This window comes from Eimeria mitis, genomic scaffold (genome assembly GCF_000499745.2).
Source record: "Eimeria mitis Houghton genomic scaffold, Emh_scaff358, whole genome shotgun sequence".
Taxonomy (NCBI): Eukaryota; Apicomplexa; class Conoidasida; order Eucoccidiorida; family Eimeriidae; genus Eimeria; species Eimeria mitis.
In genome coordinates, this window is record NW_013571923.1 from 1 (window position 1) to 16,790 (window position 16,790).

General features: G+C 53.1%; 4 protein-coding genes across 4 annotated transcripts in view; 2 read left to right on the forward strand and 2 right to left on the reverse strand.

Annotated features, from left to right (window-relative positions):
* Nucleotides 1-123: 123 nt before the first annotated feature.
* Nucleotides 124-1,164, forward strand: EMH_0009290 (RNA binding motif-containing protein, putative; the record flags this gene model as incomplete). The annotated part of the gene is made up of 4 exons (XM_013498623.1): nucleotides 124-519; nucleotides 624-779; nucleotides 917-980; nucleotides 1,109-1,164. The coding sequence occupies 4 exons, from the start codon at nucleotides 124-126 to the stop codon at nucleotides 1,162-1,164; spliced, it is 672 nt and encodes a 223-aa protein (XP_013354077.1).
* Nucleotides 1,165-1,981: 817 nt separating this feature from the next.
* Nucleotides 1,982-4,710, reverse strand: EMH_0009300 (uncharacterized protein; the record flags this gene model as incomplete). The annotated part of the gene is given in 5 exon segments (XM_013498624.1): nucleotides 1,982-2,198; nucleotides 2,202-3,107; nucleotides 3,281-3,396; nucleotides 3,508-3,729; nucleotides 3,838-4,710. Coding segments are annotated over 5 exon segments (2,334 nt in total).
* A 5,660-nt stretch (nucleotides 4,711-10,370) lies between these two features.
* On the forward strand, nucleotides 10,371-11,702 carry EMH_0009310 (adenosine transporter, putative; the record flags this gene model as incomplete). Its single annotated transcript, XM_013498625.1, has 1 exon — nucleotides 10,371-11,702. One exon carries the CDS (start codon nucleotides 10,371-10,373, stop codon nucleotides 11,700-11,702), a length of 1,332 nt encoding a protein of 443 aa, XP_013354079.1.
* Nucleotides 11,703-12,841: 1,139 nt separating this feature from the next.
* Nucleotides 12,842-16,790, reverse strand: part of EMH_0009320 (uncharacterized protein) — a gene marked incomplete at both ends in the record, with an annotated part of 7,850 nt that continues 3,901 nt past the window's right edge. The window contains 3 exon segments of the mRNA XM_013498626.1: nucleotides 12,842-13,045; nucleotides 13,179-13,268; nucleotides 13,418-16,788. Of these exon segments, the coding sequence (XP_013354080.1) occupies nucleotides 12,842-13,045; nucleotides 13,179-13,268; nucleotides 13,418-16,788 (3,665 nt within the window).

The following is a 16,790-nucleotide window of genomic DNA, read 5'->3' on the forward strand; positions in this document are numbered from 1 at the left end:
TGCAGAAGTTCCAGAATGTGACATGCGGTGACTACCGCAGGTCCTTCACTACCTGTATGGAAGCGCTCCCGACATGCCGACGAGGTTGAAGGACAAAATGGCCACCACTCGCCAAACGATCCTATGGCCTACTCAGTAGCTCTTCCAGCATTCGGGTCTCTGCGAAGCTCGCAGCTGGCAAGCGAGCCAGGCGGTCCCGTGCCAAAGTCAGTGCCCTACGGATACGGTGCGAGGTGCCCTGCGTCTACTGAGTACTACGAGTCAGCGTATCGTAGAGATGCAGCAGGAGAGCATGGGCATGGTTACTGTGCCGCCCAAGAGGAGATGGTGCCACCCCCCGTTCGCCGCGGACATTCAGATGATCCTGAAGTCGTCTGGAATAGGCAAACAACTCCAGATCAGTCATCCGCAACGCCTGGACTGCGCGGCTTGCCAATTCGAGAGGCGGACGTTCCAACTGGCGGTCCGGTTGGTGCATGTTTGGCTCAGAGGAAGGAGTTCACGGTGATCGTTTCGAACGTAAGCTTCAACACGGGAAAGCAGTATATGTAACTTGTGGCAGACTGTCGAATGCTAGCTGCGTAGCAGCCCGGTGTAGGATACTGGATGTGTTTGGTGCTTAGCTGAAGAATGCACCAGCTGCTCCTACCGGCACCCAGTTTCTCTGTGGGGCGGAATTTGTGAGTCAGGTTCCAAAGGATCTTCCGGCAGTGGAAATTCAGGAAGCATTCAGCTGTATGGGGACCGTACTACGCACTGATATCATGCTTAACAGCAAGGTAGGCCTATTCCGCTGCCAGAATACTGGTGTTACTCCCAAACGATCACAGTGGAGAGCACGGACCAGAGTAGGGGCGACTATTTTATCCTGCTTAGCAGTGAAACAGCAATGTTGGTTCTGTGGGGCATATTGCAGGGAGAGCACACAGGCCGGGTGTGCATTGCATTTGCTTCTGCTGAAGCAGCGGCGGCAGCAGTGGGTAGGTTGTCCCGTCGCTACTCGCTTCGTCAAATTTCAAATCAGTTGCGATTATCGCTTCAAATGAAAGCCAGCAGGTGGCCATATCGTCTATTGATGACGCCATCAGTGTGCTGTTTGCGCATGCAGCACAATTTGACAAGGGCGATCTTAACGGAAACACAATTAGGGTCTTTGCGGAATGACAACACGGTATGACGCCCGTCCACACGCTGGACCTCGGCGAAGAAACGCGTTCTGAGCTCCTGCTTACTTCCGCTTTTAATTAATCAACTGTTGTTGACTTGCGAAGTCAAGCAAGGCCTTGTTTCAATGAGCGCGAGGGTCCATGCCGACGTTTACTACCCCACAAGGGTGGCTCTATGGCTCCTTCAGACGTAGAAGGGCCAATTCCGCCCCCTGCCCACCCCTTAATCTTAATTCAAGCCAAACAACAAAACGTTGTGTTTTTCTCTAGGTGCTGGCTCCACGTTGACTTGTAAAATATTGTAGTCTAGCGCTCTCCCCCAGTGTTTAGGCGGAGATAACACTGAGTGGCAGAAAGTCGAGGAAAACGAATCCTCGTTTCCCTGATAGCCATATGCCTTCACCGCAACCGAGGGTGTACCCTTGCTTTCATTGTCGATATGCTTCTCCCGTGCTTATAGCATCTTACTAACATGTGCGCACACACTAGAGCTTGGGTCCGATGTGAAGTCGCTTGGGTAAAAAAAGAACAGAGCCCACTGCGCAGTCAAATGAATGCCGTTTGGACGACCTTAATCTAGACGAGCTGCAGGCAAAAAGTCGCAAACGCATGCTGCGCTGAGTCTTTTATTGGCTCTAATACCAATGGAACTTACAACACGCCGCCTTTGCTACCGAAGTACAGCTATTTCTACTGGTTCAGCTTCAAATGCGTTTGACCCTTCACACAATTTGTCAGCCACATGGAATGGCTCAGCAGTGTGGGTTACCCTGTGCAAGATTTTCAACAGAAACCTCTGCACAGGCCAAGCAAGGTCAGACACCGTAACAGCTCGCAGTAAAGGACATACTCTGGGGACCCCCGTCATCTGCTCTCCGCGTTTTTTCTAATCCTTCCGCAGGCCCATTAGGGCGATGCTCCGTATGCTGAGCCATATCCCGCAGAGCTTCTATAACTTCACTTGCTATAGCTGGTGCTTGTTCAGGGGAGGCGAACATCAAACGATCCCTCATGTGCTGAATCTGCAGCTGCTGNGGGTCGCCGCTAGCCGGTTTCTGCAGCTGCTCCACAATAACCTGCACGAACTGCATGTGCACGTTGCTGCTGCGAACAAGCGAATCAAAGCAAGCACGAGCTGCAGCGTCCATACCTCCACTATCCGGTTGGAAAGAGCTTTCTCGAAGGTCTCTGTTTGGGGGCCAGACAGTCTTGAATTTCTCCGCAATCCTCAAGAGTGACCGCTGAACTTCCACGAGCATACAACATTGCATGAACTGCGCCATGAACGCATAGTGGGTCGTTAGCATAAGCATGCTGTTGCTGGGTTTTCCCCCGAGTGCAAGTCGCAACTCTGGTGCCGACGTTGCAGTCTTCCCCGTAGCTGGAAGGCAGAAGCTATCATTAGTGGATGTAACTGGAGGAGCTGTGCTCATAAAAGAAGCGAGTAAGCGCCTCTGTTCATTGATGCTTGTTTCGAGCATGTCAGTTCCTCCAACCGCATTATTATCTTCTTCCGGTTGAAGGGGTGAGCTCTCCTTCTCTCCTACTGCCGAGTGAAACGGCGAACGGCATCCTTCTGCAAAATTTGACGACTCTGCCTCAGGAAGCCACCGAAACGCCTCACTGGTAGGTGTCGACAAACCAGTATGCAAGTGCCTGGTTGGTGAGGCCTCAGAGGCATCTTCAGGTTCTGACGCAGCTCTCTGAACCCTGACTGGAATCTTTCGGGGGCGACCACGGCTGCGCTTATTCGCATCTCTGTCAGCCCGCGCAGCCTGCGGTACCCGCTTCCTTAAAAATGCTGAAGAAGGCAAACCAGCGCCAAGCATCTTGTCCGGTGGAGAATGTACGTCATCTTCTGACTTGCATGCATCCATGCTTGATAGGTGATGTGCATGTTTGCTGGTTCCACGAGGGCTTACGCTTCCTGGTTCATCTTCACTGACACACATTTTCACAGTTACACCAAACCGAAGCTTTCAAAACATCTGGCCAGGCAAGTCGTTTAAAGAGACCGACGAGCCGAGTCAGTGCACGCAGCACACACAGCACAAAAACGCTACAGTCGCTATGCTGAGGGAGCCTAAATCGGTGGGCATGCGCAGCTTGCCTACCGTCCAACATCAAGTTCTTTGCTTGTTAGAGCATCGCATTTCTGTGTAAGAGCCGTGCACTTCAGAAGAAAGTCCCACGCTTCAGCGCCCATGAGATGGGTTACCTTGAACAGTTCCTTCAAAACGCACACAGCGACGCTCTGCCGAAATCGAACATCAGTCTCCAGAGCCAATTTCACACAGATTCCCAGGAAGCAGAAAAATTAAGTCCCCTCGAAATAACATACCTGGACAGTTGCAAATGTAAATAAATCTCTCCTGTACAGGTTGTGTTCTTGCAGAACGCGCTGCCACTTCTCCGGATTGGACCAAAAGACGCCTCGGAGCTTTCGTAACAACAGGCGGCGGCAATCAGCACCAACAGGCCAAGCAAACCCGTACTCCCACGCGTCATGAGAATACTGCTGTGGATTTTTCAAGAGCTCTAAGGCGAAGCTGTTTCCAGCAACCTGCTCAAGAAGCACATATGAGACAGTCTAAGCCCCCAAGTATTTTCAAATTGGTCGTGGCGACATGAAGCCTAAAGATGAGCGCAGATTATACGTTAGCACTCTGACCTTTGTCTTATCCACAGACTTCGCCTCTTCTTCAAATGGGCCGAGCTCTTCCATCTGTTTGTAGGCGAGATCGTATTTTGTGCGTTTCCGGCGGTTACGACCTCCAATGCGGACAACTCCTGCAGGAGATACGCTCTTTGTCATATGCGAACTCGCGGACTCGGGAGATGCTGCGTTGCGTTGATGAGCTTGCCAATGCAGTTCTGCTTCACGTGCGGCATTCGTCCGTAGCATCGCTGCAGCGGCACTTGACTGGGCAGTCGGCGTGTCCGTGCCTGAGGACCTTGCCTCAGGAGCAGCAGGAGCAGAGTATGATACGGTTCTTAGCTCGTTTCCGACGGATGGAGCACCTTCTTGCGACTGTCCATCAGCAGGCACGTGAAAATCGGCAGCTGATGCATCTGCTGTTGCTCGACTTCCCGCAGATGGTGCACGAGGATGCCGTGATACAGCGGATGAGGCATTCCGTTGAAATTTCCTTAAAGTTGCTACCGGATTAGCTCTTTCCGTACCAGGGTCTTGAAGGGCCTCGGTGAGAAGTGGGTTATCGTGGTCATCTGGAAAGCAAATCTGCACGTCTAACGAACTCCTCCCGTTTGTGTTCTGTGCCGATGGGGCCGGAACATGAGACCCACGTGGAACGGATTCTTGTGATCCCCTCTGTCCAGCATCGGAGATTACGTCACGACTACCTTGACACTGTGGGGTCTGCTCACTAGCTTCACTCTGCAATATGTTGGAGCCCGAGCCTGCAGATTCCACACCAGTGGCAGTGGCAACGAAGCTGGAGGACGAAGAAGCATCAATACGTATCTCTGTTTGAAATTCTGACGTCTGCGTCGAATTTGCCTCCTCCGTAAGGTCGTGTTGCATCTTCAACACGAAGTCCACATGCAGGAAGGAACTCGTGGATTGGTAGCCGTCTATGTGGTTTCCACTCAATCCAACCTCACGCCTAGGTCCCTCACAGTGAACTGTGTACGGCCTTCAGACGAAATCCAGGAGAGGTCCAGGAGAGGTAAGCAACGATTCTGTAGGAGAGCTGCAGGGGAGCTGCTCCGGTCCAGGACGTAGTGCAGACGGCGCACGCCAAATTGGGCGATAGGGAAATCACTGTATCCTGCTTGTTCTGAAGGAAAAAGACAACGAGTGCTACGAGATAGCCAAGAAAGGGCCGAAGTACGGGGTAAGCAAGTTCTTGGATAGAGCCTGCGGCAGGCGGACGGCAGTGGCACAGTGCTCCAGATTCAATGTTGCAGCTTTCGGAGGGAAGTTAGTTCGAAGGCAACAGTCAAAAGCACGTCTCCCATAGCTGATCTATTTGCGAATAAGATCCCATGCATACTGCGGCTCCCTTATTGAATGGCATCTGCCCAGCGTTGCCCGGAGCACATGACGGCCACAGCGTTGTCTGCTAAGAGGATGCTTAAGTGGTCAAAATGGGCAACACTGAAGGGGACATTTTATGAAATACGAGCCATATATTGTCAACTACGGCAATGGCAGGGCAGCGAATCGAAGGTTAGCGCTCGAGCTACGAAGCTTCAGAAGACGGCGGCGCGATGGCGCCAGAAGCCAATATTCAAGGACTGACCTGACGTTACAAAGGAGATAAGTAAATAATAATGCTGATAACTTTATAAGGGCGGCCACTCTGCTGGATTGCTGTTGGCTAGTCGCACCCGTTCCCTGTCCGTATGGAAGCTACTACCATGCAGCAGCAGGCGTTGAACCAATTCGGCAAAGCGCATGCCCTTGCACCTGCTTATGCGGCATTGACCATTAGAATATAACAAGATTAAGGCGAAGATTCTGGCTCTTTTGGTCTAGGCAATGCATTCATGAAGTTGTATAGGGTTCCTCTCCCAGTCCCAGCTGCCCAGTTCAGTGGGTTGGCGCTTTGCGCTAACCAGTGGTGAAGCAGCGTTAATTCACTGTCTTTGTTACCCCGCCTGCCCCCAAATCGTTATATCCCCATTCTCTATTGATAGGTGACATTTGTGACTCACGGAACGACCAACACTGCCTCCAACCCCCTAAATATTTTTTTCGCCCATTTACATCCCCCACTGGGTTTTGGCGATGTTACCGACAAAATGCATTGTTGGAGATCTAGTAATCTTTAGAGACCGCCACGATGTGGAACAAACAAGAACCTGTATCGATGGGTGCTAGGTAAGTGTAAAGTGTACATGCCGGCGTCCCTGCCATCCCGAAACGAAGAGACGAAGTCCGGCGTATGCAGTTGTACAGGAAAGGCACGTCTGAGTCACTGTACGACTAACAAGCCTGTGGCTGGTTGCAGTCACTGCTTAACTGAATACACTTCGATGCGTCCAACTTTTGCTTAGCCCGCAGGCGGGCCCTTGCCGTGGAACTACACATCGGTGGGCTCGGATGGAGGTCGTCGCGCCTGTCCCTCGACGCGCAGTTTGCAGCTGTCTTCTCTCCTATTGTAACCTGATTTCCAGCTGCTTTTCCAGATGGTCTATTGTAAACCCAAGAGGAAGAGGTGTTCGACCATTTCAGACCCGTCCTCTCACCTTAGCTGTTTAGGCGAAGTCCAACATAACCTGCCCGATGTCGGCGAACTCGTCCGAGAAAGTTTCGTACCTTACTGTAGTAGCTAGAATAAATTAGTGACAAGTCCAGTAATCTATCTATCAGATCCAGGTGAGGGTGTCGGCCTCGGGGATGCATGCCAAAAACCAAGAAACAAAGGCCAAGTTGCGTGACTTGCTCCATAAGCCACGAGCTTGCCTTGCCTTCTGTGGCAAAAAGCTATATTTACTAACACTCTCAATCTCCACGAAGCAGTCGCGCGTAAAGTAACACGCATCAACTATCTCAAATGTGGCAGCGGCCACGCAGGCCCAACTGACACAAATGCTAGGCCTGAACACCCGCAGACTCTTCGCTGCCAAGGAATACAGCGGGGGCTACACCTTTCTGGTCAGGTGAGTTGCAGTTTCTGCTAGTGATTGGAAAACTCCCCAAGGACACAGGTGACCTTTCATCCTGTGTGCATGTGACGGTTGCGCCGGTTTAGCCGTAGATAAACAGTAGAGCATTGATCACACGAGTGGAGGTAGGAAGGAACCGTGGAAACCAAATATATAGAAAGATGTGAGCAACTCTTCCCCCACGGCAGACAAACAATAGCTTAGCAATGGAAAGACTCCCAACTATACTCTGCTTTGGAAATGCCCACGGTTGCATCGGTTACTGCTGAATCGAGGACGGCCTGCATATATTTCTCGTTTATTGCTATGCACAGACTAATGCATTATATCCACCGGTCTCCTGGCCATTTTACATAGTATTCCCCTTTTCCTTGGCCTCCGAGAGTCGTTCTAGTTGCTCTCAGGATCTCCGTCTCCTCCAGTTGCTCCTTATTGCGATGTCGCCGTCGCGTTCTAGTGGGGTGGGCGGAAGGAAATTTCTGTGACTCTCCAGACCGTTTTAGTAAACCGAGATTAGTGGTATGTTGGTAGTAAGTCGACGGCGAATGCCAGCGCCTTAATCCGAGAGCGAACAGAGACTGCGCTGAGATGTGCAAAATGCATCAGACAAATCAAATGAGAAATAGAGTACCGAGGGCTGCAGGCGGTCAAGTAGTTCGTTGCTCTGGGGCAATGGAAACTCCTTTTTCACCTTGATTTTGTTGATTGGCTTGAACTCTACCCGCGTGTGCTACTTTCTATCCTCTTTCCTCACCAGCACCGGTTTTTCCCAAACGCGCTAGTTTATGTTGAACCTGCTCTTTTCTTAGCAGTTCATTTGTTTGCCACTCAATTCCACCTTCAAGATATGGATATAGCTATTACAAACTTTAGACCTGCTCAGGGAATAAGCTCGATGCGGTGCATTGAGCGCGGAGCGGGTGGCCTGCTTGGTAGCTCTTCGTTATATAGTACATTTGAGAGATCGGTTGTCCACACTTTCGCTGTTCGCCGGGCATTAACTGGGAGGAATCCTTCAAAACTGCAGTCTTCATAAGACCGTCACGACGGAACGCACGTAGTGCTCCATCGTTGCCCGCAGTGCCTCTGCAGTGCGTACAAGCATGCTAGCTCCTTTCTTCTTAAAAACATGCTTCCATTAGCCTTAGTGTTGCGCATGCAAATGCGTTGGGAGGGACAAGAGGTTTACTCTCATTGTTTCCCGGCGCATACGCCACGACATTGTCGAACCTGCGCCCTTCACTGGGTTCACACACGACATCCCGCGGATTATGTCCTGGTGAACTGGTTCGACGTAAAAGTCCCGTATCATGGTAATGCGACCTAGTGCTGAATCGAGTTATCATTTTTCGTCCATGGGCTTGCCCGTTCTCGTTTCTGCCTGCCATCCGCAAAGTGCAGTCGCAGAGACTGCGACAACGAAAAGACAGACAAGCTGCACCCCCCCACCATAGTTCCATGCATCGGATCCACTTTCTAGCCCATGCCATGTACTTCTGGCAGCTCTTTACGACTAATACTAACTTTGCTAGAGCAGACTTCATCGGGAGTGCTGTTGGCACCTCTGTCAACCCCAGCAAGCCGCCGAACTTTACGTGGGGAACTTGGCGTTTCCCTGCTTGTTTTCTTATTTTCTCAGGCGGCACTGCTGGAGATGTAGCCTTGTAATTCTTCCGGTCTTTTCATGCGTCTACAATCTCTTATCGTGTGATGCTGCTTATTGCAAACGAAGCATATGCACCGCTCGGCATCCGCTCCCTGATTTCAGGATGCCACATTCGGTAGTTACTGTCGGATGGTGTTTGCTACCATGTTCTAAGCCGAGATTTCCTTCGCAGCCCGAATATTAATGGGATCCATAACTGGGTATTTCCAAAAGACTTTTCCTTCTGAGCGAGGGGCCGACCAACGACGTCCTGCGCAACCTCCACATCGAGGGGCCCGTAATACCTGGATGGTCGACAGAGGCAATCTTCATGGATGTTTTTGTGGTGATTCTCCGCCGTTTAGAGTGGATAAACAACTCCTTTTTCTACGCGAAAAGTTTCCCATATGTCCCTCACTGTAGCATGTAAGCAAATACAGACGCTCTATAAGTACATTCATAGGTAAAGCGTGAAGCAAAGGAAGCTTCTTTGGAGCTTCTCTATTTGCACGCGTGAGGCTGGCTTGTATTACCGTCCGCAGCGAGGTGCGCGGCAAGCCCACTTCAGGCAGCATCCTCCCAGCAACAACCTGAGCTCAACGCCCATAAGGCCTGAGGAAAGGGGGGAGGTCAGCTGCTTTTGCTAAACTCCTGCTTTAAGTCCTTCCCCACATGGCAGCTCGTTTCTGTCCATAATTAAGGCCACAGAGCAAGAGCGCTATAGTCACCTCCGCACCGGAGGGCATATCTCCGTCGACTATACAGGCGGAAGGAGGTTAAGTTTGTGACGAAGATTTTAGAATAATATTAAGGGGTTTTCTCCAAACTTTTTCCCACTAATAACCTTTATGCTCCAAGCAACCCCGTCGCGGCGACGGGTTCCGTCGCCAGTGGCGGACAAAGGGGCGCAGTCAACTGTAGCAAGGGCCCTCCAGCTTATTCGACGACTCTCTAGAGTTACACTAAAGAAAAAACACTTAAAATACGAGTTTCCAAAAGCATCTGACACCCTGAGCCCCGCGGTCCACGGGCCTGGGNTGACAAACTGGTGCCTAACACGACGTGCAGCGAACTTTGCTGCCACTACTACTGCAAGGCAACTCACATGCAAACACAACTGATGCCCCCTTTTGTGCACGGCTAAACACTCTATAGAAGCCTTTGCACTCACTGGTGGATGCATTGCCAGCCTGCACCCACCATATAAACACGCACCAACTCCACTTACACCACGCTACAGTCGGAGTTACCACGCTACACTACCGAAGCCCCCCTTCGATGCACGAACTAACACTGTGAAAAAACGATAGACAATTACATGACCCCCCGCATGGACCCAACTACAAGCAAGCGTCGCAAATCCTCCCACACCATGCTGCTTGTGGGGCGAAGTGGGCAATCGGGGGTGGGCTGGCTTGATGCGGCAGAGAGCATTTGGAACTTTTGCTAGCGAAAATGGCACCATAGAAAACAGCGTCAAGAAAAAAATAAAAGCAAAGTTAGCAAATGAAAGTAAACCGAAGAGAGTCAGCTGGACACGTTGGTGTACCTGTATATGCTAGATTGGCAATCGAAGCCATATTTCGGCCGTAGCAAAAGCGGAAGACTGAGCAAACCACCGGCACAGACCAAAAACAGTCAATTCGTTTTCTGACTGACAACTTTGTTCACTATGTGTACAATCTACGAGTTTGCTTTCGAGATTATTGTGGGGAAGAGTGCTTGGTGTATAGCAGCACTAGAATCACCGATGGTGCACGGTTGCAGCTGCCGTTGCTGGGCACCCCTGCATCGAGTGCGGGAGCCCGTCGCTGTTCCGAACTGTCTATTCGTGCAGGATCGGCAGGATCATTGCAACTTTTAATGTTTAAGCATCGATTTTTCCTTCAGGGACAACTTTCTTTCTAATCGCTCCATTGGGCACGATGGCAGCTGAAAGTGGGGTTGCCGGCAATCGCCCCACCGATGCCTCCCCAAAGAAGGGTGAGGAGATGACGCGTCGAGAGCATTGGGTTGCCTCAATCGGTTGCGCCCTCTCTGGAATGATGACTTTAATTCCATTCCAGTTTGTTGCTGTTATGTTGCCCGTTTTGTCAAACCACTTTCTGGATGGGAAGCAGCTCGGGAACTCCATGCTGGGTATGTACCAGCTGGTCTGCGTCATAGCTCTCCTTGTTATCCTCAAAATAGGAGCTCTTCACGGCTGGCTCATTCAGGGTGGTCTTGTGTTATCTCTTGTATGCATGGCGGCGTTCTCTCCGGCGTTCTTCTATGGACCTATCGCCTGCCGCATAGTGCTAGTTCATATTATCCTCGGTCTTCTAGGTGCGTGCAACGCGGCTCTGCAGGCTGCTGGATTTGCGAGGGCTGCAATTCTTCCAAGGAACTATGTAGGCACGACTTCTATAGGCCAAGCAACTGCGGGATTGGTGGCCTTCGTCGTCACTGCCATCCTTATGAACGGCGTGTTCGACATGGACAGCGAAAGCGACGTCAAGTGGTTCAGCAGCATTTGCTGCGGCATTTCTGTGGTTATGTGCATCGGTTCAATCCTGTACATGTATATGTTCCTAAATGCAAAAGTCTGTGTTCAATCTGTAAGCAATGCGTTGAGCGGCGGTTCTGATGGAAAAGCTCAGCAGGATGATACACCCACAATCGTAGCCGATCTTGAGGAGCCAAAGAGACGCCAAAATAGTGCATCAAACGGCGCTCTGGATGAGTCGCTGTTGCCCCCTCGACCATGGCTAACGATGATGCGGGGCTCTTTCTGGGAACTCCTCAGCCTGTTTCTTGTTTTCTTCATCACATTCTCCCTCTTCCCGAAGGTCGGCCCCGTTTCCTTCAATTTTGAGGGAAAAGGCCCATCCAAGATGGTGCTGCTCTTTGGCATGGAGTTTATTGGAGATTTCCTGGGTCGATCGTGTCTGCAACTGCCGAATTTGCATCCGATGTTCGGCTTCCTGTTCCTCTCCCGCAACGCTACGGTTGCCGCGTCTTTTCTTCGTTTCTTGTTTTATGTCCCGTTCTTCCTGGCAATGAAGATGGAAGACACTCCTTTTGTCAACAACTTTGCGTGGCTCATGATTATTCAGCTTCTGCTTGCCTTCACTCTTGGTTGGGTCGGCACCTTAACCCTCATCCACTGCTCCATGTCTGTTACTCGCTTGTCCGAGAAAGCGCGCATGGGGTCGCTCGCTACCATAGTGCTTGCCATTGCTATAGGCGTGGGTCTATACATTGCCCTGGCTTTTTAAAGCCACTTTTTATAGGTGCATACGAGCAGTTTGCTTCGGGTGAGCATTCGTGTGTAGTCGTTGCATTGTCAGTTTATCTGTTGGCACAGCAACGCTTGTTCAAACTCAAGGGTCTGCCCTCTTACTATGTTTGATACGTCAGTATTTGTTGAGATTTAGGCATTTGTGCATGAAAATGCGTGGTATGTGCGTTGCCTTGGAGTGGTGAACAGTTACACCCATTCATTCGAGTTCGCACAGGAGGGCCACCAAGTGTATAAACGATGGTGAAGTGGCGGCATACGCTATGCTGCTGTACAGCTTCCGCGAAGAATAGCGGACTCGCACCATTTTGAGTAAAGTTTTTTGGCGCTTTTTTGCGCGCATCTCCTTTCCCTTTTAAAACGATCGATGCAAATTCAGTTCTTGCAGGTGCGTACCTATTCCTTCCATGCGTAGTTTGTACAATATACTAGTACTAGTATGGATGCCATTCAGTTCGAGTGTGGACCTGGCGGCAGTTCTCTAGTCNAGCTATATGTTGCACCAGTTTCCTGTGGCACAGCCCAATATCAGCAGGCCGGCATAGTTTCTAACGCCAAATAGCGCTATGCGTACACTGTTCCGTTACGAGAGGATGCAGTTCCTCGTTCCTGGCCACGTGTGGTTTAGGTGACTGATGTTTAGTTTTGCCTAGAAGTTGGGCTGCACGCCACTAACAGCACTGCAGTTTCAGTATCGACGGTCGCCAAAGCCCCAAAATGCCTAAAAAATAAACGGAAAGAAATAAGTCCCATTCAACAACGAAACCGTTCGGCACAGCTCCTCCTCCGAAAAAACTCGTTTTCAAAAACGCTTCGCGAAACTTCGAAGTGGCAGCAGCTTTTGCTGCAGCCGAAGGAATGGCAACGGCCCCAGTTGGTGGTAGCATGGAAAAGAGCAGGCAAGTGACAAGAAAGCATAGGCATTCGCCTATATATTCTACACTTCTTGGCCTCCAGCCACCGCGACGTACCCCTTAACAGCAACTGCTGCTAATAATGCCTGCGGTGCAAACTCCTGCACCAGCACCGATGGCGTCGGCGGTAGCGCCAGTATCCACTGCAAGTGGTCTTCCAGCCCTGCATGCTGCTCCAAATTCAGAGCGCTCAGGCCCTACCTTACGGCGGAGTGTCTGCCCCTCTCGCTTCTCCCCCTGGTGTAGCGCCAGGACTAGTCTTTTGACCCGTGTCGGTCAGCCCTCCATAGCCCGAGTTTTGTGTCTCTTTGATGCCCTCTGATCTGTCTGGCTGGGAGGTTCGTTGCTGCCCTTCAGCTGTGGTCTCCTCACCCTCCTGATGTGCCTGCTGCTGTTGCAGCAGCAGCTGCAGCAAACAAAGACAGAAACGGTAACACCACTGACAATGGCTAAACGGGTCTCAACACAGGAAAAGGAAGGCGGTTGGAAGGAACGACGGAAGACGCAGGGGCAGGGGAACACATAATTCTATTTGTCACCTGCTGCACCGCAAGCAAATGATCGAGCTGAGACTTTGCGTGTCTTCCCGAGGCAGAGGACTTTTTCCGCTCCCTTTTGCTTGTGGCTGTCTGCAATCAACAAACAAATATACCGACCCAGAAACCCCATGATGTTCCCCTGGCATAACTATGACGTGCCCTGGCCCCGACGCAGTAGCAGCAATACCCGCAATAGTACAGCAGGCAAGCGCAGAACAGCGCATCTTCAAAAGGCTCACCCGCCATTCCGCTGCATCCTGCAGAGCCGCGACTTGCTGCTTGGCCACAAGCAGGGCCTTTGCCTTGTCAGCCGCGCTGAGAAGTGCTATATCCTCCAGCTTGAGGGAGAGCAAATCGCCCGTTAGAGATGGAGTCTCCCGTTGCTTTACCGGGACGCCCCTCTCCGGAGGAGGGGACGTGGAGAGTCCCCTCGATGGATGAGAACGCCCGTCAAGCGGGGGTCCCTCACCCGAGAGGTCTCCCGAGGAAGGAGGCCCCGGTCTCCACAGGCCTGTGGAGTCTCCCGCCCAGGAGTGGCCTCTTGAAGGCGGTGTAGAAGACCCATCCCATTGCTGCTGCTGGTGCTGGTGCTCTGACGGCCTAGAAGTCCCATCTGCGTCTTCTGTGCCCGTGCGCGATCCCCAAGAAGCCGTGCGGGGGCCCCCCGAGGGACCCCCAATGGCCCACTTAGGGGCTGCTGCTTTGCTGTGAGGGTCTTGAGAGGGCCCCCCCGCTGTGGAGCGTGTACCCCACTGAGGTGTCGACTTTCTGAGCTCCGCAGATCCCCTAGAAGGCAAGCGGTCATCAGGATGCTGTGAACTATCCTCTGCAGGTGCTCCTTCTGGTGCTGCTCTTGTTGCTGGTGCCGGAGATGTCCCTCCAGCGTCTTCCGCAGAACCCCCTTTGCGGGCATGCCCTTCAGAGGAGGCCTTCTGGGAAAGAACCTCTCTCTCTAGAGACGGCGAAGATGGCCGTGCTGCAGCCGAGGCAGGGCGGGGGACTCCCGAAGCAGCAACTGGAGAGGTTGCTGTTGCTGTACCTGATGCTGCAGGTGGGGAAGCGGGGGTGCCCCGGGCTCGAACGCCCCCGCTAGAGGCCGATGCAGGGGCCCCTACTACCGCAGCCCAATTACGCCTATGCGTAGGCCCTCGAGGGCCTTCTGACTGAGCCTCTACGCCCGCAATAGCCCCACTCGGAGTGGCGGGAGGAGGAGGAGGAGGCGGCGGGGGTTGTTGAGGTGGCTCTGGGATGTTCCATGCAGGACCCCCTGGAGTCCCCCCTTGTCTATGGCCTGCATCGCGGTAGCGAGCAACTCTACTCGGGGCAGCTGAAGGCGTCGCCACATGCAGTCCCAAACCCTGCAAAACCGCATTGGGGGTCCCTCCTCTTGTGTTCCTTAATGGGAGACAAATCCCCCCACGAGGGTGGGTTGCTCCCTGCTGCAGCTGATGCTGGCGCGACCAGCTGCTGGGAGTGGGTGGAGTCCCTGATACACCGCCTTCGGCCCCCCACTGCGGAGTTTGACCATCAGATGGCTGCTGGGGGGTCCTATGTGAAGCCACCATGCCTGTAGCTTGCGCGCTCCTGCTGCTGTTGCGGTTGCTGCTGGCGGCTCCACTGAAGGTCCAGTCACCAGAGCGTCCACGGATGAGCCTGGAAGGGCCGCTCTCCCCCACATCTTCCGACAAATCACTAACAACGGATGCCCGTACTTCCCCTCTCTCAACGCCGTCTCCTCCGTGGTACCGCTGCTGTTGCTCCTGCTGCTTCCCGGCAGGTGTAGGAGGACTTGTGGGCCCCTGCTGCCCTGTCAGTGCTGCAGCGTAGGAGCCCCCCGATGCTGGCATATCTTGTTGCTGATGCACTAGCTGCTGCTGTCCAAATTTTGAAGCAGCCGCTCCGTCACACCGTTCCCGAGGGCCCCTGGGGTCGGCGACGCTGCCTTTGCTACTGCTTTTGCTGCTGTTGCTGCTGCTTCGTCGTTCCTCATTGAAAGCTACAGCGTGCCTTGTCGCAGTCTGGTCACCACTGGGTCCTCCCAATGGAACGTAGTGGCTCCATCCAAAAGACCTCCTCGGCAACCCTCCAGCTTCTTTGGGTTCGATAGGACGGGGCAGCCCAACACCTGAATTTGCAGCGTATCCGCGGGTTTGCTGCGGTGGCTGCCCCCTCGCTGCAACCATGGGCGAAAATGCTGCGATATGGCGGCCCTGCTGATAACCAGAGGCGCCCCCAGGACCCAACGGGTACCCCTGGCGTGGCATCCCTCCGTGCATGCGTCTCCTCCCGATTCCTCCGGCAGGCGACCCCTCTCCAGCCGTTGCACCAGCGGCAGAAGGCGAGTTGCCATCTTCCCCACGCCACTGAGAAATGCCGCTTGGCCCCATGGGGACTCCCGCTGCAGCCGATGACGGTCCCTCCAAGGAAGCCCCAAGCAAGGTCGCCTGGGTTGAGAATGGCCGCGTCGACTGCCAGTAAGGGTCTCGACTAGGGGGCAGCGCATGCATGGGGTGATGCTGCTGCAGATGCTGCAACATCAGGTGGTGGTGCTGCTGGTGCTGTAGGGAGCTTCTCCCTCCGCCAGCCCTATGGCGCATGAGAGAAAACGGATGGGATCTCCTAAGGCGGTCATTGTAAGATCCCCGGGAACCTCGTGGGGCCCCCTCTCCCCCCATCCTATGCCCTCCTCCCCGAGTATCCCACGAGGTGCGCCCAAGGCTGCATGCACTTCGAGGTGACCCTATGGACGGTGGACCCCCAGCGGCTCTGACATCATGTGCGTAGCTGCCCGCGCTGCTATTTCGTCTACATCCCCTTGTGCAATATGGAAGGAGTACTTGAATTGTAATGGCTGCTTCCGCTGCTGCTGCGGCCTCGATAGGGAGGACTGTTGCCTCAGGAACTCCCGATGTATGCGCTGTCTGGACCCCTACCCAAGCTTCCTCCGCACCCCCAACCGAAGCTTCGCTGCTATTTGATGGAGGAGCAGCATTTTCCTCCGTTCCTGCTGCTTGGGTAGCATTCGGATGGCTACATATGCAAAGACGAGAGCCAGAGGCATTCAGAGATACACATGCGTGGTGGATCCCCCCTTTCCTCGCCGCTCCGGGAGAGGCCCCGGTGTTGTTCCCTTCCCCTGGTGTCTTGCATAAAAGCTGACAAAGAGACAAAAGACCCCTCAATTCCTCATCAGCAAGCTGCAGATTAATTTTGTGCCCTGACTCATCTTGGTGTTGATTGTGGTGCTGCCGTTCCTGTTGCTGCTCCTCCTGTTGTCGGGAAAGTGAATGATTAGCCGTTGGGCGGGGGCAAAGCGCAGACCCCTCAAATCCCGGAGATCTGGCAAGCCCCTCCTGCGTGGGCCCTTCAGGGCGCTCACCATCATCGGTACCCTCAGCTATACTATCTTGCGACTCTGCGGAGCCGGATGCCCCTTGAGGACCTTGTGAAGAGATTTGCGGATGCCCAGACTGTTGCGACGGACTTTGCTGATCACACGCTTCAACCAGGCCCCCCGTTTTAGAATGAAGGCATTTTAGGAATTCCGCATACGGGTCTCTAGTGGGGCAGGGTACCCTGTCATCTTCGAGGGCCGCCCGAGGATACTGTGAA